The 25,821-nt window shown below is 36.7% G+C and overlaps 2 protein-coding genes across 3 annotated transcripts; one reads left to right on the plus strand and one right to left on the minus strand.

Moving 5' to 3' along the window:
- Nucleotides 1–1,879: 1,879 nt before the first annotated feature.
- On the plus strand, nucleotides 1,880–14,836 carry LOC104105387 (clathrin heavy chain 1-like). 2 transcript variants are annotated; one of them, XM_009613677.4, is made up of 30 exons: nucleotides 1,880–2,278; nucleotides 2,466–2,670; nucleotides 3,969–4,057; nucleotides 4,163–4,241; nucleotides 4,403–4,530; nucleotides 5,134–5,232; nucleotides 5,323–5,431; nucleotides 5,556–5,635; nucleotides 5,736–5,963; nucleotides 6,077–6,142; nucleotides 6,516–6,632; nucleotides 6,760–6,957; nucleotides 7,079–7,195; nucleotides 7,334–7,393; nucleotides 7,707–7,793; nucleotides 7,970–8,053; nucleotides 8,127–8,261; nucleotides 8,336–8,398; nucleotides 8,477–8,581; nucleotides 9,604–9,716; nucleotides 9,824–10,076; nucleotides 10,159–10,295; nucleotides 10,403–10,681; nucleotides 10,771–11,773; nucleotides 11,909–12,394; nucleotides 12,505–12,675; nucleotides 12,762–12,947; nucleotides 13,494–13,616; nucleotides 14,133–14,243; nucleotides 14,391–14,836. In XM_009613677.4, the coding sequence occupies exons 1-30, from the start codon at nucleotides 2,234–2,236 to the stop codon at nucleotides 14,535–14,537; spliced, it is 5,103 nt and encodes a 1,700-aa protein (XP_009611972.1). In that variant the 5' UTR covers nucleotides 1,880–2,233; the 3' UTR covers nucleotides 14,538–14,836. The 2 variants fall into 2 exon arrangements, with proteins under 2 accessions (XP_009611972.1, XP_070031108.1); XM_070175007.1 differs by lacking the exons at nucleotides 1,880–2,278; nucleotides 2,466–2,670; nucleotides 3,969–4,057; nucleotides 4,403–4,530.
- Nucleotides 14,837–20,539: 5,703 nt separating this feature from the next.
- Nucleotides 20,540–21,792, minus strand: LOC104105388 (uncharacterized). The gene is made up of 2 exons (XM_009613678.1): nucleotides 21,442–21,792; nucleotides 20,540–20,923 (listed from the first exon to the last, which is right to left on the minus strand). Exons 1-2 carry the CDS (start codon nucleotides 21,790–21,792, stop codon nucleotides 20,540–20,542), a joined length of 735 nt encoding a protein of 244 aa, XP_009611973.1.
- Between the last annotated feature and the right edge of the window lie 4,029 nt (nucleotides 21,793–25,821).

The raw sequence follows: 25,821 nt of genomic DNA on the forward strand, positions 1-25,821 counted from the left end.
CGATAAAGAATTAATGGTAAAAATATAGTATAATTACCATATGATATTTCAAAACTTATTTTTTTCTTTTTAATATATTTAAAAAAAAAATTCTTTTCCTCCTCAGATTTGTCTCTGAGAGCGTACTTCTTGCTCTTAATTCTAGTCCCGGTGCTCCTTTTACCTTTTTTTCTGCCTACTGCATACTTTCTCATTTTTTAAACCCTTTTTATTGTTTTATCTATAGTCTTCTTGCTGCTAGTGCAATTGCTTGTACTCCTTCTTCCCCTTTTTCCCTTCTTATTGCATATTTTCCTGCTTTTATTTTTCTTACTGCATACATATATTGTAGTAATTTGCGATTTATTGTATATTTTTCTTCTTTATTCCTATTTATGATGTCATTATTAATAAATATTGTGCTTTATTATAAATTTAAAATGCTCGTTTTATATGTCTTCTAGATAGACTAATAAATAATGTTCATTTGTCTGATTGCTTGATCATGTAAGATTTTAATAATAAACTAAAAAATACGATGTTGACAGACAATATATATGCAATGTAAGAGATAACTCAATAGAATTGATGCAAATAAATTTAATAGGGATTTTTTTAATGAGAAAAACTTTTTAAACAAAAATAAATTATCAACAAAAATAACTACAATTTCACAAGTTACATTAGCTTTAATTAAACTATAAATCTTTTTGTGTAAATTATTGTGAAAGAAAATAATATTTTAGTTTCCAAGAAAGAACCAACAAAGAAGTACACTTTTGAGATAATTAAAGTAAAAAATTCGCATTTAGATATTAAAATTTAAAAATTATTGTTTTTTTTGAGTAAATAATACTAAATATCACATATTAGTTACTCTGATCTAGGGGTGTTCATGGTTCGGTTTGAGTCGGTTTTTCCTTAAAAAGAAACCAAACCAAGTAAGTCGGTTTTTCAAATATTGAAACCAAACCAAACCAATTAAGTCGGTTTTTTATCGATTCGGTTTTCGGTTTTTTCGGTTATTTGTCGGTTTTTTCTTAAATATGAGATATATACTACCAAACGCATATTCCGGTGAGTACATTTTCAATTTGAGAAATCTATCATTTACCAAGATATATTTTGATTATAATTGACTCAAATAGTGATGAATAACTTAATTACTCAATTAAAACTCGACTATTTTTAACTCGAAATAAATTCTTGTACTTAATAAAAGAAAACTACCAATCAAACTAGAAGGAAAATAATTAGATTATTATAATAGCAAAGAACTAGACTAAAAATATAAATGACTAATATGTACCATAAAATTTTAGAAACTTTATATAAAAATATACATATATATAGGTGTAATAATAAATTTAAATAGCTACTTTTATAGTTAGTTCGGTTTTTTTTTTTTATTAAAACCAAAACCAAACCAAATTTGATCGGTTTTTAAAATTTAAAACCAAAACCAAACCAAACCTAAAAATATCAGTTTTTTTGGTCGGTTTGGTTTGGTTTTCGATTTGGGTCGGTTTTTCGGATTTTTATGCATCCCTACCTGATCAATCAACACTGAAACAATATAAATCAAATGAAGAAATGAGAAAGATAAATGGTACTTCTAGGTGCATCACTCAACTATTAGGAAGAAAGTTGGGTGGGGTGGGACGTTGAGGCTCACGTGAGGGATTGGAGTGTAGAAGCGTGGCGATGTTTGATGAAATAAGCCTAGGGGCAATTTAGTCAAATCACTTAAAAGATTAGGTTTAAATTACGGTAAAATAAAGCAATTATATTGCTATATTTTAACTGAAATTACTAAAACGCCCTTTATGTGCCAAAGCATGTTGACCGTCGGCTGTTATCCTCTCTTATATATAATAGTAGAAGTAACACCTAACGTCTTTTCATCAATTTCAGATATTTTATTTTATTTTATTTTTCATAGATGCACAGACAGGGACATACTCTAGGTAGAATTCAACAATTTATTTCTCGGCAACCCAAGATTCCACCTTCCCCATCGTTGAACATTATTTTAGACACGCCACTCCTTTAACTATAATACAGAAGCCCAGTGCTTCACCAACGCATTTTCGATTTGAAGAACCCTCTACCCCTCTGTATTCTCTCTCTCTCGCTCTCTCGATCTCCTTTTCCCTTGTACGTTTCGTCTCGGAGGGTTCCCGGGTTTCTTTTTTTAAAATCTCCTCTCCCTTGTACCTAATCGGCCCATTCCTTAGTCTCGCAGATCTCCATCATGGCGGCTGCTAATGCTCCGATCACTATGAAAGAGGCCCTTACAGTAATCAATTCTAATTTCTCTTCCTCGCATTTTTTAATAATTGTATCGTTCTATCTACTCTTTTAGTCTCTGGTATTTAGTTAATTGTCAGATCTGGATCTGCGACCTAAATTATGACATTATGTTGAATTTGCTAAGTGTAAAATTTTGGATTGAAATTTGGTTATTATATGACTTGGTGTTGCAGTTGTCAAGTATAGGGGTGAACCCGCAGTTCATCACATTCACAAATGTTACCATGGAATCAGACAAGTATATATGTGTTCGAGAGACGGCACCACAAAATAGTGTGGTGATTGTTGATATGAATATGCCAATGCAGCCTTTGCGCCGCCCTATTACTGCTGACTCTGCTCTTATGAATCCCAATTCCAGAATTTTGGCTCTAAAAGGTATAATTGTATCTTTGCTGAGGAAACTTTTAGATTACTTACTGAATGTTCGTTCTATCATTGGCTAGAGTAATTGATTTGCTTGCAGTTGGGATGCTTGAATTGCTGATGCTATACGAATTAACCGACGGCAGTTTGTTTGGTTATTCATACTAAAAAACTTTTTATTATCAATGTGAAAGAAATTTGAAGCTTCAGTAAAAAAGTCAAACAATATAATTTAACGTGTATATATGAAGTTTTATCTGCAAAATGTCTTTGATTCTTAACATCAGTGTTATCAAAGGCGAAAAGTGCAAAAAAACTCTAAGGACTGTTCAGGCATTAAGCGCAAATCGCAAATACAGCGTGAACTTTAATGAAGAACGGCGCAAATGGAGAAAAACTACAAATATGTATGTGTAGTCCAAGACTAATATCTATAAGCATGAATACCAAATATATGGATAATGAAATTGAAAAAATTTACGATAAAGTAAAATATCAATTGTTTAACGTCGCCTCTTCAGTATTACGCTCATTGGCAAGGAAAAGTATGCCTTAGAGTCTTGATGACAACACTGAAGCGCCCGCTAAGCGAGGGGACGCGCTCAACATGTTTTGAGCCTCGCTTCCGGGCTTAAGCGTGCCTTTGATAACACGGCTTAACATCTAGAGGAAACAATGCGATTATGGAATATGTTTAGGTCTCTGATGACTACTGCATTCAGAGGCAGATGTAGAGTTGACGGTATGGATTCAGCTGACCCAGTAGCTTTGGCCCGAATCCTTAATACGTACACATTATTAATTTAGAACCCATAACTCAAAAGGGCAAGAATCCAATACTCATAAACTTCAAATCGTGTATCCGCCTCTGACTGCATTTAAGTCGAGACAAAGTCAATATGATAGTGGCTATTGCAGTTGTTAGCTTAAGTAGAACATCGAGATCTTTGAATTGAATGTTCATAAAATCTTCATCCAAGACATATATATCTTGTCTAATGGCGCTCTGGGTACGTTGACTTCTAAATGAGGACCAATCCGCTGTAGTTTGGACAAATCACTTTTACCACGTTACTTTGTTTACCTCCATTGCTTAAAGGGTTGGTGGATTTTTTTGTTGTTTTCTTCAAAGAATTTTTTAATTCAATGGCGAAGCATTGAATTACTGGGGATCTTGTTTTCCTTCATCCATATACGTCTTATAAGTGGCAAAGAGGAAATTATAAGCTGATGGGACAGCTCTTCCACTTTGGATTTCGTTAAAATACGTTTCTTGATGAAGCAATTCTGTCTTCTTTCTCCTCTTGAAGCTCAAGTACCAGGAACTACTCAAGATCACTTACAAATTTTTAATATTGAGGCAAAGCAGAAAATGAAGTCACATCAGATGCCCGAGCAGGTAATAAATATCCCCATGAATTCTTTTTTTATTATTTAATATTAGTTTGTTGCATTCTTTGGGGATTTTGATTGTGATATAACTCTCATTGCGTGTTATGTTTAGGTTGTTTTCTGGAAGTGGATTACCCCGAAGATTATAGGAATTGTCACACAAACCTCAGTCTATCATTGGCCAATTGAAGGTGAGACAGTTCCCCTTTCCACTGATAATGTTTACCAATTTTTGTTCCACTTGTTTGAGTGGATAAAGGTCTAATTTTGTGTTCATTACTTTTTATGGCCATTCTTTTGGAATGATGGTTGGTGTTCTCTGTCTTTAAGATGTCCGTATTGTCTTTATCAGGTGATACTGAGCCTGTAAAGATGTTTGATAGAACAGCCAACCTAGCCAATAACCAAATAATCAATTATCGTTGTGATCCTTCAGAGAAATGGTTGGTTTTGATTGGTATTGCCCCAGGTTCACCGGAGGTGTGTAATGTTGTTAACCTGCACTGATAATGATAGTTTTGATGTTTTATTTTGATAGCAGACTTTGTTTTTATCATCTAACCCCTTCCCAAAGTATAATCAACGAGGGAAAAGCCAGGAAAGGTCATATGAGGCTTTAATGTTGTGTTACTTTTTCTCAATCATTTCATTATGTAATGTTTCTGCGTTGCTCCGTCTACCCTAATTCTTTTTTGTTTTATAACTTGCTGATTGTATGTCATTCTCAATCTCTATTACGGTATTGTACGAAAAGGAAACTTGCATGTTAGTGCCTTGGCCATAGTACTGGTATTACACAGTACTTTTGTTGCCTGAATGTTGGATGCTTTCAGCTGCAGCGCAACCTGGCCAAAGGTGGCCCATCTGTTATATGCACTAGACTATGTTGATGAATGGCTGCAAATTATGATATTAACAAGGTTTATTCCACACCAATTTAAAGCTCAAACAACTGGCTTTTTAAACTTTCATTGAAATGTGTTCTAGGTGTAGACATTACTGTTTTGATGATTTCTCCAATTCAGTGTTCAAAGGAGATGCTCTTTCGTCATTTGACTTTACCATTTTCCTCCATATCATTAGAGGCCCCAACTGGTCAAAGGAAATATGCAACTATTTTCAGTTGATCAGCAACGGAGTCAATCCCTCGAGGCACACGCTGCATCATTTGCATCATTCAGAGTGAGAAAAGCTCCTCCATACAATTTGCTAATTCTTTTCCTGGCATTGCTTCCTTGTTTTCCTGTTGTGACCGCTGTGTGCTTTAATCAGGTACCTGAAAGTGATAGGGATTCCATACTCATTTCTTTTGCCACGAGAAGCTTGAATGCTGGACAGGTTGTATCAAAGTTGCATGTCATTGAGCTAGGAGCCCAGCCAGGTTAATATGACGTGTCCTATTTTCCTTTCCCCACTTTCTTAACCTTGACAGTTATTACTAACATTGTGGTGAGAATTGCCTGATATAACTTCCTCCTTTTTTTTAATGTGATAAATATTTGCAGGGAAACCCTCATTTACAAAAAAACAGGCGGATCTTTTCTTCCCTCCAGATTTTGCTGATGATTTCCCAGTTGCCATGCAGGTAACAGTTGCCTTCCCTTTCTGGGGTCTGTCGCTTTGTCTTGTGTTTTTGTATTTTAAATTCAGTTTTTTTGTGACACAATTATCCGTTTCTTTCGCAGATATCTCATAAGTATAGTTTAATTTTTGTCATCACAAAGCTTGGGCTTCTTTTTGTCTATGACCTGGAAACAGCTACTGCAGTTTACAGAAATAGGATTAGCCCAGACCCTATTTTCCTGACAGCTGAAGCTTCGTCAGTTGGTGGGTTTTATGCCGTCAACAGGCGAGGCCAAGTGTTGCTAGCCACAGTAAATGAAACAACTATTATACCTTTTATCAGTGGCCAAGTATGTTTATTTTCTTTGCATTCTGCGACCACACATTTTGTTACAATTTTGTTTCTGGAAGTGTAAATTGAGGATGAATCCTGTAAGCTGTCAAATTCGTACACATGTTGCAGTTGAACAATCTGGAGCTTGCTGTCAATCTTGCTAAAAGAGGAAACCTTCCAGGTGCTGAGAATTTGGTAAGTGGATATATTATTCTCGATATATCATTGTTCTGAAATGATTTTTGCGATGGGAGGGCATTCTGCCCTTTTCTTTAGGTGTACGGGATCTCTTTCCTGTAGAACTCTCTAACACTGTTAACTAGTTCATTCTACAGCTTGGTTTTTGTTCTTGAAACTCTTCCTTCTCTAAATTGAGAAGTACTAAAATAGATTGTCATTGCGATCATCTGCTAGGACTAGATTTGACGAGGCTAATCCCTTTTTGTTGTCAGCAGTCAGCAGTTGACAATCTTGTCAGAAGCTGTTGACTCTGATGGAATCAACATGGGGGAATTATGTTGCTGTCTGTTTCTTACAATGGTCTTATATCTATTTATTTCTGTCTCAGGTCGTCCAGCGGTTTCAAGAGTTGTTTGCTCAAACCAAGTACAAAGAGGCTGCTGAGCTTGCTGCTGAATCACCTCAGGGCATACTCCGGACGCCTGATACTATTGCCAAATTTCAGGTAATGATTTTGTTCCCTCAATTTTTATTGCTCATCAAGGTCTAGTTTCAAGAATAAACTGATTGTTCCTCATCTTATTGTGCAAATTATGCACATTGTATTTATGTGTCTTTTCGTCTTGTTGCAGAGTGTTCCTGTTCAACCAGGGCAAACACCTCCTCTTTTGCAGTACTTTGGGACACTTTTGACAAAAGGGAAGCTCAATGCTTTTGAGTCATTAGAACTGTCACGCCTTGTTGTCAACCAAAATAAGAAGAACCTTTTGGAGAACTGGTTAGCTGAGGATAAGTTGGAGTGCAGTGAGGATCTTGGCGACCTTGTGAAGGTTAATCTTTGAATTCAACAAGAATTCAACATAACTAGTGTTTTTCTGTTCACCACTTCAATCGATTCTCTCTTTTACATAGCCTAAGGTGCTGACAGCAGCTGCAAACTTTTTTATGTAGACTGTTGATAATGACCTTGCCTTGAAGATATACATCAAAGCAAGAGCAACTCCAAAAGTTGTCGCTGCTTTTGCTGAGCGCAGGGAGTTTGACAAGATTCTGATATATTCCAAACAGGTTAGTGAAGCATTTTTGCTGATGTCATCACGTAAAGTTTTTATTTGGCCTGAGCTGCCATGTATGTTTTACACAGTCCAAGCGTTTCTATGAAGTGTATTTGAGGTTGGTAATTAGAAAAGTTGTTTGTTGATATAGGTTGGATATACACCTGACTATCTGTTCCTCCTGCAAACAATTCTTCGATCTGATCCTCAGGTATGTAGAGAGTGGTTTATCAAAATTCATAAATTGTCAATTTCCCATCTTTCTCTGCAAGCTTCATGCGATTACATAGTTTTCCCATCATTTGGAAGTCAATAGTTTTGAATCTTAGACACTTTCGGATTTCACCTGCCCATAATTTATGGAGAAAACAATTGCTTTGATTGTTTTCATCTTTAGACATCTCTTTGATATTCTGCTCTCATGTTGGTAAAAATGCTTCTTTCTTGAAGCAAAAATCAACACAACTTCTCCAGATGGTGCTTTGTTGGTGGATTAATTTGAATAATTGTGGCTGTATATGCAGGGAGCTGTTAACTTTGCACTCATGATGTCCCAAATGGAGGGAGGTTGTCCAGTTGATTATAATACAATCACTGACCTTTTTCTCCAGGTTAATTGGTTTCTTAATGATGTCAAAATGCTTGTTTACTGTTATGCTGACACAGTTCATTCCAATCTTCTCCCTGTTATGGGCTTTTAAACTAGGTGTTTTAGAATTTTTTTACCATTTTCTACTGGGTGCAACATATAGCTGATGAGGATTCTCTCTTTTTTTCTTGTCATCAGAGGAACTTGATCCGCGAAGCAACAGCATTTTTGTTGGATGTTCTGAAACCTAACCTTCCAGAACATGGTTTTTTGCAGACTAAGGTTTCTTTTCTCTTCTGTAGGACATCTTGCTGTTTTTGCATTTTGTTTAGATTTTAATGTCTCCACTGCACAGGTATTGGAAATCAATCTTGTGACTTTCCCCAATGTAGCAGATGCTATATTAGCAAATGGAATGTTCAGTCACTATGATCGACCTCGAATTGCTCAACTTTGTGAAAAAGCTGGTCTTTATGTGCGGGCTCTGCAGGTTGAATGGTTTTCCGCATTTGCCTTTACTTTCATCTGACTGCAAGTTGGTTAATTGGTGTATTATTTCTGCAGCACTATTCTGAGCTCCCTGATATCAAGCGTGTCATTGTGAACACACATGCGATTGAGCCTCAGGTTGTTATGCTCTATAGATTACATTGACTTGTTCTTTGGAGAGTGTGGACTTTTACTTAACTATATTGTTTGTCTCAGGCTCTGGTTGAGTTCTTTGGGACTCTTTCGCGTGAATGGGCTCTTGAGTGCATGAAAGACCTCCTAGTGATCAATATCAAAGGCAACCTCCAAATAATTGTTCAGGTGCTCATTTTGGTTTGTTATATGTTTTTGCACCGAAGTCTGTGTGCTGGAATTAAATTAGAGATTCCTGAATCATGCGATCAGAGCTTGTTTTTACATTATATGAAATTGTTATTTTCTGGGCTGTGTAACATACCCGTAGACATCGAAATTTTAACGGATCAAGCAAAATCCTAAATTCAAGATACTACGAGAAGACTCCTGCAATTCTAGGAGTCTATTAGGGTTGCTTGGAGGCTACTCTCAAAAACTCTAACTTTGGAGGCTACTCTACCCTAACCCTAGGTTGCTCCTATAAAAAGGGTTACGTATTCCCTTTGAAAGCATCTTGTAAATTGAGGTCATCTCAGAAAATCCCATAAATTCTCAGGATATTCACAAAGGGGTCAAGGCATAAAATAATGTCGTGATCTATAGATGTTCTTCTTGATAATCAAATACTTCAAGAAGAACATCCACACAATGATCGACTATCATGGAGATCAAATAATTCATAGAGGTCCGCATTATCCTACGTTCAAGAATATGCTGATCCAGCCCTCGAACCCTAGGTTCGCATATACTCTACTCTAACCCTAGGTTGCTCCTATAAAAAAGGGTTATGTATTCCCTTTGAAAGCATCTCGCAAATTGAGGTCATCTAAGAAAATCCCATAAATTCTCGGGATATTCACAAAGGGGTCAAGGCATAAAATAATATCGTGATCTATAGATGTTCTTCTTGATAATCAAATACTTCAAGAAGAACATCCACACAATGATCGACTTTCACGGAGATCAAATAATTCATAGAGGTCCGCATTATCCTACGTTCGAGAATATGCTGATCCAGCCCTCGAATCACGAATAACAATCCGGAGGAAGAATCAAGGGATAAACAGAGTTGTAACTCGCAATATTTATCAATAAAATCCTTTTTTTTTCTTTATAGTTGTTTGTGATTGCAGTTTTATTTTTCTGCCCTAATTTGTTACAAACCATACCCATAGCAACATATCTGATTGTGCCATGTGGTATTGCAGGTTGCAAAAGAGTATTGTGAGCAGTTGGGTGTTGATGCCTGCATAAAGCTTTTTGAGCAATTCAAGTCTTATGATGGGTTGTACTTCTTCTTGGGATCATATTTGAGTTCCAGGTACGTATTCTTGGAGAGGACATCTTGACATTTTGCTAACTTTTATCAATCACTTGTTTTGATATTTTGGCTGGCTTGGTCAACCACTCATTTTTTATTTCCTGCAGTGAGGATCCTGATATTCACTTCAAATATATTGAGGCAGCTGCCAGGACCGGACAAATCAAGGAGGTTGAGCGCGTCACAAGAGAATCAAACTTCTATGACCCTGAAAAGACGAAGAACTTCTTGATGGAAGCCAAACTTCCCGATGCTCGGCCTCTTATTAATGTTTGTGACCGCTTTGGTTTTGTTCCTGATCTCACACACTACCTCTATACCAACAATATGCTACGGTACATTGAAGGTTATGTCCAAAAGGTCAGTATGATTTCTGTGTACGACTTGATTTATTGAAGTTTTTGCAAATATGACTTACGAACTTTTATCTGCCGTTGTATAGGTCAACCCAGGAAACGCTCCTTTAGTTGTGGGACAGTTATTGGATGATGAGTGTCCTGAGGATTTTATTAAAGGCTTGATCCTTTCCGTTCGTTCTCTGCTTCCTGTTGAGCCACTTGTGGATGAATGTGAAAAGAGGTTCTTTTTTTTTTAAATTTTATTTTTATTTTTTATATCTGGTACAGTTATTTTAAAGTTGGTCTCGGTAAACTACAGCATGTTAAGCTTTTGCTCTTGGTTGTCAGGAACCGCCTCCGACTGCTTACTCAGTTTTTGGAACATCTTGTGAGTGAAGGAAGCCAAGATGTGCATGTACACAATGCTCTGGGTAAGATCATCATAGATAGCAACAATAACCCGGAGCACTTCCTGACGACCAATCCATATTATGATTCACATGTTGTGGGTAAATATTGTGAGAAGCGCGATCCTACCCTAGCTGTTGTTGCATATCGGAGAGGGAACTGTGATGATGAACTTATCAATGTAACAAACAAGAACTCTTTGTTCAAACTGCAAGCCAGGTTTGTTATTCGTGTAGTTAGTTGTTCTGTAACTGCTGATTTGTCAGATGTCTAGAGGAGAACAAACCAAATTGTCCTAATCTTTTTAGGTATGTCGTTGAGAGGATGGATGCTGACCTTTGGGAGAAGGTTCTTAACCCTGAAAACGAGTTCAGAAGGCAGCTTATTGATCAAGTTGTCTCCACTGCTCTGTCTGAGAGCAAAAGCCCAGAACAAGTTTCTGCTGCTGTTAAAGCTTTCATGACTGCCGATCTTCCGCATGAACTGATTGAGCTTCTTGAAAAGATTGTGCTCCAGAACTCTGCATTCAGTGGGAACTTTAATCTGCAAAACTTGCTTATCTTGACAGCCATTAAAGCTGATCCTTCAAGAGTTATGGACTATATCAACAGGCTTGATAATTTTGATGGACCTGCAGTAGGGGAGGTAGCTGTAGAAGCCCAACTTTATGAAGAAGCATTTGCAATCTTCAAGAAGTTCAATTTGAATGTCCAGGCTGCCAATGTTCTGCTAGATAATATCCGCGATATAAATCGGGCTGTGGAGTTTGCCTTCCGAGTTGAAGAAGATGCTGTTTGGAGCCAAGTGGCTAAAGCTCAACTGAGAGAAGGATTAATCAGTGATGCTATTGAGTCGTTTATTCGTGCAGATGATACCACCCAATTTTTGGATGTCATTCGTGCTGCAGAGGATGCGGATGTTTACCATGATTTGGTGAAGTATCTGCTGATGGTAAGGCAGAAGTCAAAAGAGCCTAAGGTTGACAGTGAACTAATCTATGCATATGCTAAAATAGATCGATTGAGCGACATTGAAGAGTTCATTCTCATGCCAAATGTTGCTAATCTACCGAATGTTGGTGACCGGTTGTATGATGAAGCCTTATATGAGGCTGCAAAGATCATATTTGCTTTTATTTCTAACTGGGCCAAGTTGGCTAGTACACTTGTGAAGCTAAATCAGTTCCAAGGTGCTGTTGATGCAGCGCGTAAAGCAAATAGTGCAAAAACGTGGAAAGAAGTCTGCTTTGCTTGTGTTGACGCTGAAGAGTTCCGCTTAGCTCAGATTTGTGGGCTTAACATTATCGTACAGGTAACTTAGCATTGTGTTTCATAAGTTACTGACCAGGGATCCTTGTTTATATTTCTGTGTCAACATTCTTATTTAAATTGCATTGAGATTACCTGGAATACTGTTGAAAGGTTGTATCTGCTTTTGCTTTGGCAGGTGGATGATCTGGAGGAAGTGAGTGAATATTACCAAAACAGAGGATGTTTCAATGAATTGATCTCCCTTATGGAGAGTGGGCTGGGTTTGGAGCGTGCCCATATGGGTATTTTCACAGAACTTGGCGTCCTTTATGCCAGATACCGTTACGAGAAGCTCATGGAACACATTAAGTTATTTTCCACCCGTCTCAACATTCCCAAGCTTATCCGTGCCTGTGATGAGCATCAACACTGGAAAGAACTTACATATTTGTATATCCAATATGATGAATTTGACAATGCTGCCACTACTGTCATGAATCATTCTCCGGATGCTTGGGATCATATGCAGTTCAAAGATATTGTTGTCAAAGTTGCTAATGTGGAGCTTTATTACAAGGCCGTCCATTTCTATTTGCAAGAGCATCCTGATCTTATCAATGATCTTTTAAATGTTCTTGCACTTAGGGTGGACCACACCCGTGTAGTCGACATAATGAGAAAGGTCTCGCTTTCCTAGAAGCCTTATTTACTTACAAGGATTGTTGGATTAGATTGTTTGATGTTAACCCCTCCTTTTCTCCTTATATCTTTTTCTGTTGTGATGGATAACAGGCTGGTCATCTTCGCCTAGTGAAGCCTTACATGATTGCTGTTCAAAGTAACAATGTTTCTGCTGTCAACGAGGCCCTTAATGAGATTTATGTTGAAGAAGAAGACTATGATAGATTACGTGAATCAGTTGATTTGCATGATAACTTTGACCAGATTGGCCTTGCGCAGAAGGTAAAGGATAGTTTCACCAAGTTGCCTTCCATTGTATCTATCAGATATCTGATAATAATTCCACTTCTCTTTGGCTGAGTGAGCAGATAGAGAAACATGAGCTTCTTGAGATGAGGCGGGTTGCTGCTTATATCTATAAAAGGGCTGGTCGATGGAAGCAATCCAGTGCTTTGTCGAAGAAAGATAATCTTTACAAAGATGCAATGGAGACTGCCTCACAATCCGGGGATCGTGAACTTGCTGAAGATTTGCTTGTTTATTTCATTGAACAGGTAACTGTGGTAAAAATCATCCATACCCCCCCCCTACCCACAACCACCACCATACACACACACACAGACAAAAACAAACCAACAGAAAAGGGTTAGTGAGAATACAGAAAATGGAAAAAGTTAATAGTATTGCTGGCGAAGATGATCTTGACGTATTTGGGGTTTCAATTGTATATAGTGTTGGAGGACACCCAAGAACTCCAACCAATTCGTCAAAAAGAAAATTTCTTAGAACATGAAAGAATCAGCTCATGGTAAGGAAAAGGTAGTGGAGATAAATTTGGGAGTGCCAGATGCATAATGTATTTATTGCTTGGGAAAGATTCAGGAGAATTGGTCATATTTTACTTGGAAGTGTTATTTCTGGTCTGGAAAAGTCTACGTAACTTGGAGAGCATTTATTTTTGCATTGGTTAATGCATGTCTAACTTGTAATAACTGATATCTGAAAATTGTGAGTTTTGGCTATTTGTTTATCTTTAAATATTATACAAAATTGATGGAAAGTGGGTTCAAGCTTCAAATTCTTGTTATATGCTCTTGCAGGGGAAGAAAGAATGCTTTGCATCGTGCCTGTTTGTTTGTTATGATTTGATTAGCCCGGATGTTGCCCTTGAGCTTGCGTGGATGAATAATATGATCGACTTTGCATTCCCGTACCTGTTACAGGTTACACACTGACTCTCTGTCCTAAGCCTGTGTGTATGTGTGTGCTTGCTTATCTTCTTTCAAGGAGAAAATTCTTATCCATTCATTGTCCTTCTGGACATTTAGCCCTTTAACTCTGATGGATGTGTATGCTAGTGCATCCTTGCAGCCTATCCTTGCCAGGGTTACAAGGATGTCTGGTTCATTCTAGAAAAACCAATCTGTACTTACCAAAAAAATAGAAAAGGGGGGTTTGTGTTTCCCTTGGGTCTGTTTCACATGATATTCTTATGCATCTCTTCTGGAGCTCTATTCCTGATTATTTCCTGTTTATAGTCGTTCACTATGATGTGGGCAAATATCAGAAATATAAAGATGCCTCGCATGCCATATCATTATTATGTCCTAGCTTATATCATTTGTGGTAATCGTTTTGCTGTCTGCTTCAGTTTACTGATTTTCTATTGCTTGTTGATATCTAGTGTAACCTGCAACTAGTTTCTGATTTGGAGCTCTCTCTCTCTGTCTCTTTTGCAGTTTATTCGCGAATACACTGGCAAGGTTGATGAGCTAATAAAAGATAAAATTGAGGCTCAAAATGAAGCAAAAGCCAAAGAGAATGAAGAGAAGGACGTTATGAAGCAGCAGGTATTCATTGTGTAATCTATATAGCAAGCAATTGCTAGTTTACTGCTTTATGGTCTGGAACATAACCAACATTGCTAAAGCTTTTGATAAGGTCAACATCATGTTGTAAATAAGCCATTGCTAACCTTATTCTCATTTTGGTTGCAGAATATGTATGCACAGCTGCTGCCCCTGGCTTTGCCTGCTCCACCGGGTATGGGAGGAGGCTTTGCTCCACCACCACCACCTCCAATGGGTGGAATGGGAATGCCTCCCATGCCTCCATTTGGTATGCCACCCATGGGTCCCTACTAATATAATGGTGTTTCACATACTGATGTGAATAAACACTACAAGAGAGAAGTAGACAATTCAGGCCCTTTTTTGTTAGAGTTAGGGCTGTTTCCCTTAATTCTTTCAGTTTGCAGTTGTTGATTGCTGAGGGGCACAAATGGAGGCTAGATAAATTGACCATTCTGTTGTGTCATAGGGTGCTAATAACTCCTTGTATTGTTCTTTTAGTAGAGGCATTTTTTGCAGTTAGGCAGAAAATTGAGGATGTTTCATATTATTCAGAACCAACAAGAAGATGCAATATATTGTATTTTGTACTAGTTTCTGGGCATTCAAAGTTTTGTTCTATATTTCCAGGTTCGTCATCTTTTGGATAGTCTTGTTTGAACGCTTTATATATAGTCAACTTCATGGGTATACCTTTTAGCTGTTAATGAGCCCATTTTTTTTTATTAGTTGTTAATAGGGGTGGCAAACGGACGGGTCAGGTCGGATATGGGTGAGGCGGATAATATGGATATCCATATTATCCATGACTTCTTGAATATAATCACTTTTGGGAGAATTTCTAGTCTACCAAACTTAAGGAATCTCAATTTGAGTTTTTACAAGGGAAAATTACCCAAACTGTCACTCTATAAACTTTCCCAACCAAAAATAGCTCATAACAAAATATCTACTAAAAAAGGCCCAAATGTCATTTTGGGCCCAAATAGTTTCAATTAATATCAGTTTTTTTGTATCCATTATTTTTGTAATACAGACACCGTTCTCTTCTCTAAGTTTTCACTCTCTCTCTCTCTCTCTCTCTCTCTCTCTCTCTATATATATATATATATATATATATATGCGATTTTTTGCTAAATTGAACTAAAATTGCTGAAATTGACGACAAAATAAGATACATTTGCGGTTATTTTCGTCTGCTTCCAAGTAATTTGGAATAGAAAATCTCTTGTTTTGTATATTTTTTTGGATTGCACGTATTTTTGGAGAAGCGATGTTGCTTTTTTTAGGCTTTTTGTGACAATTGTTTAGTTAGAGTTCATCGTATGTATCTGTTATAGATGATTTTGTTAGTTTTGGTTGAGTTTTGTATCAATTTCTTCACAAAATTTTGTAACCGTTTGTTCGTATAATTTTTTTTTAATTTTTTTTTCATTGAACCTAGTTTCAATTGTGAAACAGAGCAATATGACAAGACAAACTCGTTTGATGAGTTCATCACCTTATTCAAAGTCGGTTTCAATTGAGAAATCGAGCAACATGAGAAGAGAAACTAGGTCGATGAGTTTATCTCCTCATTCAACCCCAGTTTTAGTTAAGAAATCGATTGATAAACGAAATATGGGAAGACAAAATCGTTCCGACAATGTTAAAGTGTTAGAATCTCGAAAGGATGTTGTTGGACAATCTGAGAAAAAGAAGAGCAAAAGAGTTAGAATGGATGATGTTGAACGTAAGAGAAAACGTGCCGTTGGAGGACAAAGTGAATTTGTGTGTCCAACTAAAAAAAAGTAAGGTTCAAAAGACAGAAAAAGTTATAAGGTACATACAATTTCAGTTATATTTTTTCTATTGTTGAATCTTCTAGCCTTTTCCTGTTACTCATTGGACATCATACACTAATGTGGACATCGTATCATTTTTACAGTCAAAGTTGACTAATGTCCAGCTTTGGATGTTTAGGGAAAACTGTTTTGGCTATTTTCTTGATTTACCTCGAGTTGCTATCCAGGCACAACTGATTCGTTCTTTAATGCTTAGAGAGTTGGTTCAAGATAAGTGTGATCAATTTTATGTGAAATTGAATGACGAATGTGTTTTACGTTTTGGTCTTCGAGAATTTAGTGTTGTAAGTGGTTTAAACTGTTGTGGCAATAAACATGTTGAGGGTAACTTCAGTTGACCCAATAGGTTGGTGGATACTTATTTTTCTGGTTTTGAAGCGGTGTCAAAGAAGTCGCTTATTGATTGTTTTGAGAAGAAGAAATGGCAGTCTGATGAAGACGCAATTAAGATTGCAATAATTTATTTTATAAACACATTTATAATGTCCACTCAGGCTCAGAAGACATTTATAAGTAAACGTGATTTTCATCTTGTCGAGAGTGGTGTGTATGTGTCCTTTCCCTGGGGTAAGATTGCGTTTCGAGCTTTAATGAAGTCGGTGAGGGACAAGTTGAGGGGAAAGTCTGAGTTTTATAGGATTGGTGGATTTTCTCTTGCACTACAGGTCTGGTTCCATGAATGTTGCACTATAGTTGATAAAAAGTTTGTTGTTCGTGTTGGAGATCATATACCACGCATATTGAATTGGGAAATGACAGACATGCCAACACGTGAGGACTTCTCTACTGGTTTCTTCAACAACATAGGGAATAAGGTGCCAGCTTTTATGTATTGATGGGTTATACATATATGATACACTGTAATTCATTGTAATACATCAAATATACAGTTTTTATACGTCTTTGATACATCTAGGACTGAAGCACTTTTTGTTACATTTGCGGTTTTAAAATATTTCTCCTACAACTGAAGAGCTAAAGAGATTTATTTTGCCTGTTGAAGTTAACGATGAGTATCAGAAATATTTGACATCACGTAACAGGGGAAAACTTCCTATTGATGATAGCGATGGTTTTGTCACGCCACCCCCGAAACAGATTAATGAGCCTGTCCCACCAAAAAAGGCGTCGGGTGTCCAATCTGTTGATTATGACCGTGAGTTGCAGAAGTTGAAAGATGAAATTAAACAGGTTTGTATTGGTTTTTTATATATTTTTTTGAAAGTTTTGTTAAAAATGTATATACAAAGTCTATTATTTTTCTTATTTGTTTCCTTTTGTAGCTCCATAAGCAATTAAAGTCCTTCATGGAATATGTTTCTAATAAATTCAAGGAAGTCTTTGAGTTGATAAATTCCAAGGTATGTGTTTCTTTTCCATTGTGCATTTTCTTTTATTTTTTAGTTAACTTACTGTATCCTTTTTTTAAAAATAGTTTGGTGCAAGCGAAGACAAATATGGTGCACATCCAAAGAAAGACACCAGTGCTCGTCAAGACAATAATAATTTTGTGAGCAATATGGAGTTTGGTGGCAATGAGGATGCTGACATGGATGGTTGTAAGGTGTGTTTAGTTGTGCATTCTGCACTTTTCCCTTTTTTTTTTGTTATTTTTGATAATTCGATTCTTTTTAAAAAAAATAGGTCGGTGGAAGTGAGGCAAAGATGTTCCACATTCTCAAGGAGATACCAGTGCGCATCATCGTAACAATATTGTGCTCGATGCAACATATCAGTTAGGTGTTAATATCATGGAAGAACCTTCTGATGTGAAAGTTAACATGTTTGTTGCTAAAATAACTTTCACACCAGATGTAGCGCATGCTGACGCTATTGGTGAGACTGCAGATGAGGCGGCAGGGGAGTTGGAGGCAGAATCAGAGAAAGAAAAGGTTCCCGAATCTCAGACTGGCGTTGTTTGTGTGACTGCAAGTGTTGATGAGGCGGCAGGGGAGATGCAGGAACAATCTGAGAAAGAGGTTCCTGAATCTCAGATTGTTCTGTACCAACCTGAATTATTTCCTGAAGTTTCGCCGCAAATGGAAAAAAGAAAGAAATGTCCTGCAAAGGCCGTGCAGTCTCCGTTCATTACTGTATTTGATTCGGAATCCAGTACTGGTGTTGTTGCAGCGAAAGAAAAAAAATAAATTTATGCTGTTAAGCATCCTTTTCAAAGCAAAATTAGAACTGGCGTTAACAACTCTTTGTTGAATGTATTTGTGCGTGGGTCAAAAAAGGGAAGTCCAGAAAGAAGTATGTTTCCAACTTCTGAGTTTTGTGTAGTTTTATATTTTAATATATTGTCATTTGTAGCATTATTTTATATTAAATCACTGTATCTCTTTTGTGTATATCTGTTACCAGGAATGTAATTTACCAGAACCATGTTAGTGAACTCAATCCTGCTTATGATCTTGGTGTATATCATGTTGAAGACAAAAAATGGTTTTACACTTTGGCATATAATGGTCAGCCTTTGGATGATTCGGTATGTAAGAAGCTACTTTTACAGTTTATTTTTAAAAAAATTTTCCAGTGTACACGTGATCAGTGTTAGAACAAATTATTAATTGCTATCTTGCCTCGCACAAGAGAAGTAGTGAGCATTCATTTTCCTTTGTTTTATATGAATTTAGTTTGAAAAAGCGTAGCTGCTTAAAGCTTACGAGCCTTCAGTGATTAATTATTTGTTATGTTTTGTTTCAGCACATTGATGTTTTGTTCTATTATTTGAGAAAGAAGGGGACAAAGACCTATATGTAACATTCACCACCACAGATTGGTACTTCGACGAGAAAATTAATGAGTTGTGGCAGGTGTTTATTGATACAAATGGAGATAGTGAAGTGTGCAATCTGAAATATGTCATTGCAGAGTATATTTAGGGGTATGTCTTGGATGCCAATGTTCCATGGCACACTGTCGAGCACGACTTAATGCCAATTAATATTGCGGAACAATGGCATTGGATAATGGCTGTGATGTCCTTCAAGGATAGGTGCATATATGTGTATGACTCTATGCACGGTGGAGCTGCTCATCAAGCCAAAGTTCATAACACAATGCACAAGTATTCTGTGTTGCTGCCTCATTTTTTCGTGCATACGTATTTCTATTTAAACAAAAAAGATATCAATTGACGCACTAGTGTCTACAAATCAAAGGACTTGATTACCCCTTTTGATGTAAAATTGGTTGAAGGACTGCCTCAACAAGTCGAAGCGTATGAATTTCTTTCAACACAATCTGTTTTGTTTTTAGATTCTGCAGTTTGATAATTGTTGTTATGTCTATTTTTGTAGTGATTGCCGAGTATTTCATTGAGGGCAAGACGCCTCCTAAAATATTCAATGCCTATGCACACCAGCGCAGATTTGGTGCTCTCTTGTGAGATTATGCTAGAAAGAAGATGGAATTGAACACGCAAAGTGATGATGAGATTATTGGTCGACAGAATAAGTCGCAGAAGCGGAAGAAGTAGTTACCTTTGTCATTGTTGTAGGATGAACTCAATAATTTCATTTTGTATTGTGTTCTGTTATGTTGTCATTATTGTAAGACCATTCAGATTTGTTTGGGTTTGAATTTTATGAATACTTTTAAGATTTGTACGGCAAATGAGATGTCTGTTCTGTTATAAAGGTTTAATGAGTTTTAGTGAAATATTGGAGTGTTGCAGTTTAGTTTATTTTGGTATTTTCTCCTTGATTTTGTGTTGTGAATTCAAGATATGAAAAATATATGGTAGTTTGTGATACACTGTCTCTTCCAGATACACGCATGATACACAGATGATACAGATATGATACACATATGATACACACATGATACATAGATGATACAGTCATTTTGGATTGCTGCACAGTTAGTTTCTTCACAATAAGTTCTGCTGTTTGTTTGGTTTCAAAATATGTATTGGTGAAGCCACACTCTTATTTGCAAATTTCTAAAACTATTTGCACAGTTTTCTAGCTGCTACGACTGTTTTCTATTAGTTAGCTTTGTTATTACACAAATACAGACATGAGTAAGAGCCGATACACAGAGATACATAGGTGATACACAAGAGAAACATAGATGATACAAATATGATGCATAGCTGATACAACTTCTTTTTTAATCAAACAGATGTATAATTTACTAATACACAGAGATACATATGTGATACACAAGAGATACAAATATGATATATAGTTGATACAACCTTTTTTTAATCAACAGATGTATAATTTAAAAAATACACTTGCAATACGATTTTAAATGATAGATCAAATATTTATTTATTTCTAAAATTCAAATGACATTCTGCATTGATACAGTTCTTGATATATTGGATTCTTCTAAATCTCTATGATATTTAGTAAAGTAAAATAACAAGTATTCTAAGTTTGACATATTTCATCCTCTCTTTGGATTATTTCTACAAGTTTTCCTGTTGTGATCTTGTTCTCCCTACTGTCCATATGAAATCGACCTTTCTCGTTCCCTTTCAGATATTGGCTTGCACCTCCCCTTCCTTGGCCTTCCTATTGATTTAGTCATGTCTGATGGCAAGACTTTTTCATCTAGAACTTCTACAGGAATTTTCCATGTGCTTTCATCAGGAACCGGATAAATTAGAATTTCATAGGTCTTCAATAGGTACTTTCTGGTGTAGTACACCGAGTAATAATCAATGTGATCAATGTATTTGTATTTTAATACTGCCCAAGCATGTGCACATGGTAGCTCATCCAACTGAAACCTTCTACAGCTGCAAGTTCGATCTTTTAGGAATACCATCCTCTGCTTACCCTTGTCAAGTACTGCATATAAGTAACTCGTCGAAGGGGTCACCTATAAAATTTATCAACTATCATTAGTGGTGACAAAGCAGATGCCCTCAAAACACATTTACTGGAGAGCCCACAAGATTCAAAATAGCTTAATATCATGTCAAACCACCCAATATTTCAGCAGTGGGGTAGGCATAGATGCTACATTAAATTGAAAGCCTTATATACATGCTGGTAGTCGCCTAAAAGTTGAACAATTTGCTTACATAATGACTAATTTCTTGCATGCCCCAGAAGAAACAAATAATAGAGGTAGACCAACCAGCTTTGAAAAGAAACAAAAAACCTGAAGCCTCGGGTAATAGAGATAAGACCCTCCATTACTTGACCACTATAATATTGCTTTTGTGCAAACAATAAATATTAGAAAACATTAGCTTTAATAAATTTGGTCTCCCTGTGCCGTGCAGGTGGACACTAGTTTAACAGAATCACATAAAAGGTTCAAGATATAACAGATCCATGAATTCGGCATGGTTACATATTATATGAATAAATATCTACAGATTCTAGTCATACCTTCATCCGATGTGACAATTCGAGATTGTCCATCAGCATTGTATCATATTTTTTTCCAAGATCAGTAAATGACTCTATTTTATTCTTTTGGTTTGTAACGTTCCATCGTCCGATCAATTGCCTTATGTACTCCAGCAAAGGCAGTACTGGAAGTTCCCTAGCAGCCTTGAGCGCTGCATTGATCGACTCCGCAATGTTTGAAGTTATTGTCAATGTTCTATTGATAGTGGAATGTGCTCTAGACCATCTTTCATACCCAACGTTGATTAAGTAATCTTTGACCCTCTTATCAATTCTCTCTACCTCTGCCATATAGTAATCAAACTTCTCAACTGTGTATGCTTTGGCCATAGAAAAGAATATGTCTTTGAGCTACAAATGGTTCTTCTTGTAATTGTTTTTTACATTATTCCATAGATGCCATATGCAGACACAGTGAGGTACTTGTGGATACAATATTGCCGCTGCATTTCATAGATTCCTCTGTATGTCAATTTAAGAAATGTTCCATCTATAACAACAACCGGTTTGCAATACTGCCATCCTTTTATAGACAGATATAGTGCAACGAAAGCATACATGAACAAGTCTTCCTCTATTTTTTTCAAACTTACCACCAACATAGGATTTGTAAGAACCAGCATATAAAAGTAGCTTGGCAGCTTTTCATATGATTCGCTCGGGTTCCCTCTCAGTAGTTGAACTGCATATTCCTTCGATCTCCATGCTTGCATATATGTCATTTGAAGACCATACTGCTTTTTCATGTCTCCAATTATGTCATTAGGAGTGTATATTATTTTTGGGTCTTTATACTTATCTATCAGAAGACTGTTGATGAGTTTTGCAGTAGCTTGACGTTGTGCGTAAGATCTGTCTTTCAGCGGGCATGAGTGCAGTTTCCAAAAATTTTTGACCTTGAAAATTTTTGCTATTTTCAGGCTCGAAGACTTAAAACACCAATCACAGTTGTTATTGATGCACACTAGGCAGTACCTACGAAAAGGATATAAACTTTTCCATCAATAAACAGAGCGACATGAAATACAATGATATCTAGTGATACACACTGCCATTAACAATACTAGATGAAAAAATACAATGACTATACAGTACTACACGGTGACAACCACAACTTAAAAACTGTACAACCACAGACTTACAAGCAGCAACTTATTTTCTGCATAATTATGCTTCTAACATCAACTACGATATACATTGAAATACATAATTATATAGTAAATATTTTGATACCTGCTTTCACTTGATCTATGCACCTTAAACTGGAATTTTTCCTTTACTACCAAGTGCTTCATGACTTTGACTATCGTAGCCTTATCTTTATAAATTTGACCTTCTATACATCTATGTTATGAGGGTCAATTATTATTGTATTTTCATCAGATTCTGTATCCTACCAGTCTTCTCCATCCCCAAACTCAATCATATTAATTGTATCGCCATTGTATCTCTCCTGTATAACTGAGCTTTGTGCATACTCTGAGGAAATCACAACAGAATTTGAATTGTAGTAGATCATATCCATATCCTTTTCACTCGATGTTATACAAAGGGGATACATTGTAAATTCCGAGCTTCTTTCCAGCTCAAGATATACACATACACCCATATTATTGTGTATCACTATTGGTGGAGAACCGTTTTGGACAGTGTATTTGATTTCAATAACATTCAATGAAGTATCTATCATAAGTTGTTTCGAAATCACGTCTACAAAATCTTCAAAACTTATATTTGGAGTAACTACTACAACATCGGCATTGTAATCTACAATACTGTTGTCCACATTCCATCGGCCACCATACTGAATAAAAATCGGTAAATTTGCCATTGAAGTAGCTGAAATTAGGTCAAAACTCACTAATTCCTTGATCGATTTTGATTGTAGTTCTTAGTTACTTCATAAAAGCTGTATTTATAGAGAAATCGCGAAAGGAAATTGTTGCACTCACGACCCAAATTGATGGGTCGCGACGGGCACCCGATACCTTACTCAACCGAGTACCAACGTAACGTATATGTCGTATCATACTATCATAGGTAAATGAGCCGGAAAGGCTGTCGTGAGATAACTAGAATAAAACATGAGGGAAATACTCTACATAGGACGACCCAATGTGATGTACCGACTTATACATATGACATACGGGCCTATAAGGCCGACATGATCATTTGTATACTCACACCATAGGCCGACAAGGCCATACAAGTATCCATATACATGACATCTGTCTACAAGCCTCTGAGAGTACATAAATGTCATAAAGGTCAGGACAGGGCCCAACCATACCAATCAATACATGTCCAAATCATACTGGCCAAATAGGCAACTCCGGAGCAAATGGAGTGCACCAACACTTTCTACTGAGTTGATAGCCTACTTGGAGGATTCTCAACTTGTCTATCGGCACCTGCGGGCATAAAACACAGCGTCCCCAGGCAAAAGGGACGTCAGTATAAATAAAGTACTGAGTATGTAAGGCATGAAAATCAGTACATAAAAGACATAAAAGAAACGTGGAGTAAAGAATTCCACTTGTAAGTCTAAACAACTTTGTGAATGCTGAAACATTTATAATGTCATGCACGTGCGTATAAATGTGATGTCATGCATATGTATATGCGTACATAACATCATCAAGCCTCTGAGAGTATCCCATCATATCATCTCGGCCACTGTGGGCAAAATCATAAACGTATACTAGCTGATCAGGTGGTGGTGCGTATATAATGCCGTAACCTTTTCCCATATCCCATATACATATAATATACGCGTATATAACACCATCTGGTCATGAGTCAATGTACATGTATAAATGAATGAAATGCATAAGAAATACGTTAATAAGATTTCTCGGAATATCATAAGATCAATATGCCTTCGGATAAACTTTATCAACTACGTATTTTTATGAGACCCATGAACAGAAGATGTAATAATAAGACAAAGGGGAATCAATAACATAGACACCCCGAGTACTTCTAAGAATAGAGTCATTTATGAAAGTTGTGCATTTGCTCGTTTCGTTTGTATCGTATGAATTATGCCAAAAAGAAAGAAGGGGTAGCCTTAACATACGTGAGTCGATTCTCTTGACAATTCCTCTAACACACGTCAATCACGACGAAACACGTAACGACGAGATCGAAATAGGGAAAAATTCGTATGATATTCTTGAGAAAGATTGTACCGTGCACCCTTAAAAGTTCATCTCATGATGCTGTAGCACTAAAAAGGTTCATATGAATTCTCTTTTGAGATTACATCCATTACTTAGCAACATGCATCTCCTTCTTAATGATATAGGAATGTCTCTTTAAATTGTGGGTTGTGGGCCCCACTATTGTGATGACTTAGCCAACAATTGTCCTAAATATGACACCTAGTCTTATGAACCAAGGGTCATTGCTTAGTCTTAGCAATTACACCCCTTGCTGCCACGTTGGGGGTATTGTTTCCTCCAAACATATCCACCAATTTCCAATTACATGGTTAATCTCCCATTAAACAAATAATTAACTAATTACTCATTTAATTAAGATTTATGTCAAATTACTTAAAATACTACTCACTTTTAACACACTTTATACACCTTACTATCATGGTCATGTAGTACCTTATATGGCACTAGTCCATAAATAAGGGGTATTATAGCTTGGACCGTATTTTATCTCAAAATGTCAAACTTCGACGAATTTTCTTCGATTCGCTTACTCTCTCACCTTCACGAATTTACTTATCATTTATTTGAAATAGCATAATACTTATAACCTCAAAATAATCTTGTCCTTGAACTGATGTCAATTATCTTACGACAAATCCAACGTACAATACTACAGGGTGTAACATCGTCGCAATACTGCGGAGTGTAATATCGACGTAATACTGCGGGGTGTAACATCATTCCCCCTTTTGGAAAATTCATCCTCGAATGTTGAGTGATGCACTTATCGGTCTTATAACCGGATAGCTTTACGAATGGTTTTAATACTGTCCTTGCCATCTACGCAACTATTCTGTGAATAAATCCAAAATCCAGAGCATTCCCACCTTTAGGCCTCTTTCTCACACCACGGCCTATGGTCAGAATTCTTCCAATCTAGTAACTGTTGCTACCTCCTGTCATGCAGCCTGTACGACTTTTTCCTTGTATGTACGCATGTGCGACTCTTCCCTCCAGCTCGTAGCCAATCTCTAGGCCTCATTTTGTGAACATATACAGAATTTGACAAGATGTCCCTCTGGGCATCTATAGGTATACTGAAGTTCTTCACTCGGTATTTTGTCGAGCTTACGAATATTGCTATATTTTATTTCATACACCCGATTATCTATTCGTATGGCTTTACTGCATCTAG

Source organism: Nicotiana tomentosiformis, chromosome 5 (genome assembly GCF_000390325.3).
Source record: "Nicotiana tomentosiformis chromosome 5, ASM39032v3, whole genome shotgun sequence".
Classification (NCBI taxonomy): Eukaryota; Viridiplantae; Streptophyta; class Magnoliopsida; order Solanales; family Solanaceae; genus Nicotiana; species Nicotiana tomentosiformis.

What these genes read in the sequence shown, in the direction of transcription:
- LOC104105388 (XM_009613678.1), bottom strand. Translation starts at nt 21,792, where the DNA reads ATGGCCAAAGCATACACAGTTGAGAAGTTTGATTACTATATGGCAGAG. An exon ending in AATTGTCACATCGGATGAAG is followed by an intron (nt 20,924 to 21,441) that starts GTATGACTAGAA and finishes TAAATTTTATAG; the next exon opens with GTGACCCCTTCGACGAGTTA.
- LOC104105387 (XM_009613677.4), top strand. Translation starts at nt 2,234, where the DNA reads ATGGCGGCTGCTAATGCTCCGATCACTATGAAAGAGGCCCTTACA. An exon ending in TGAGCTAGGAGCCCAGCCAG is followed by an intron (nt 5,432 to 5,555) that starts GTTAATATGACG and finishes AAATATTTGCAG; the next exon opens with GGAAACCCTCATTTACAAAA. An exon ending in GTGGATGAATGTGAAAAGAG is followed by an intron (nt 10,296 to 10,402) that starts GTTCTTTTTTTT and finishes CTTGGTTGTCAG; the next exon opens with GAACCGCCTCCGACTGCTTA.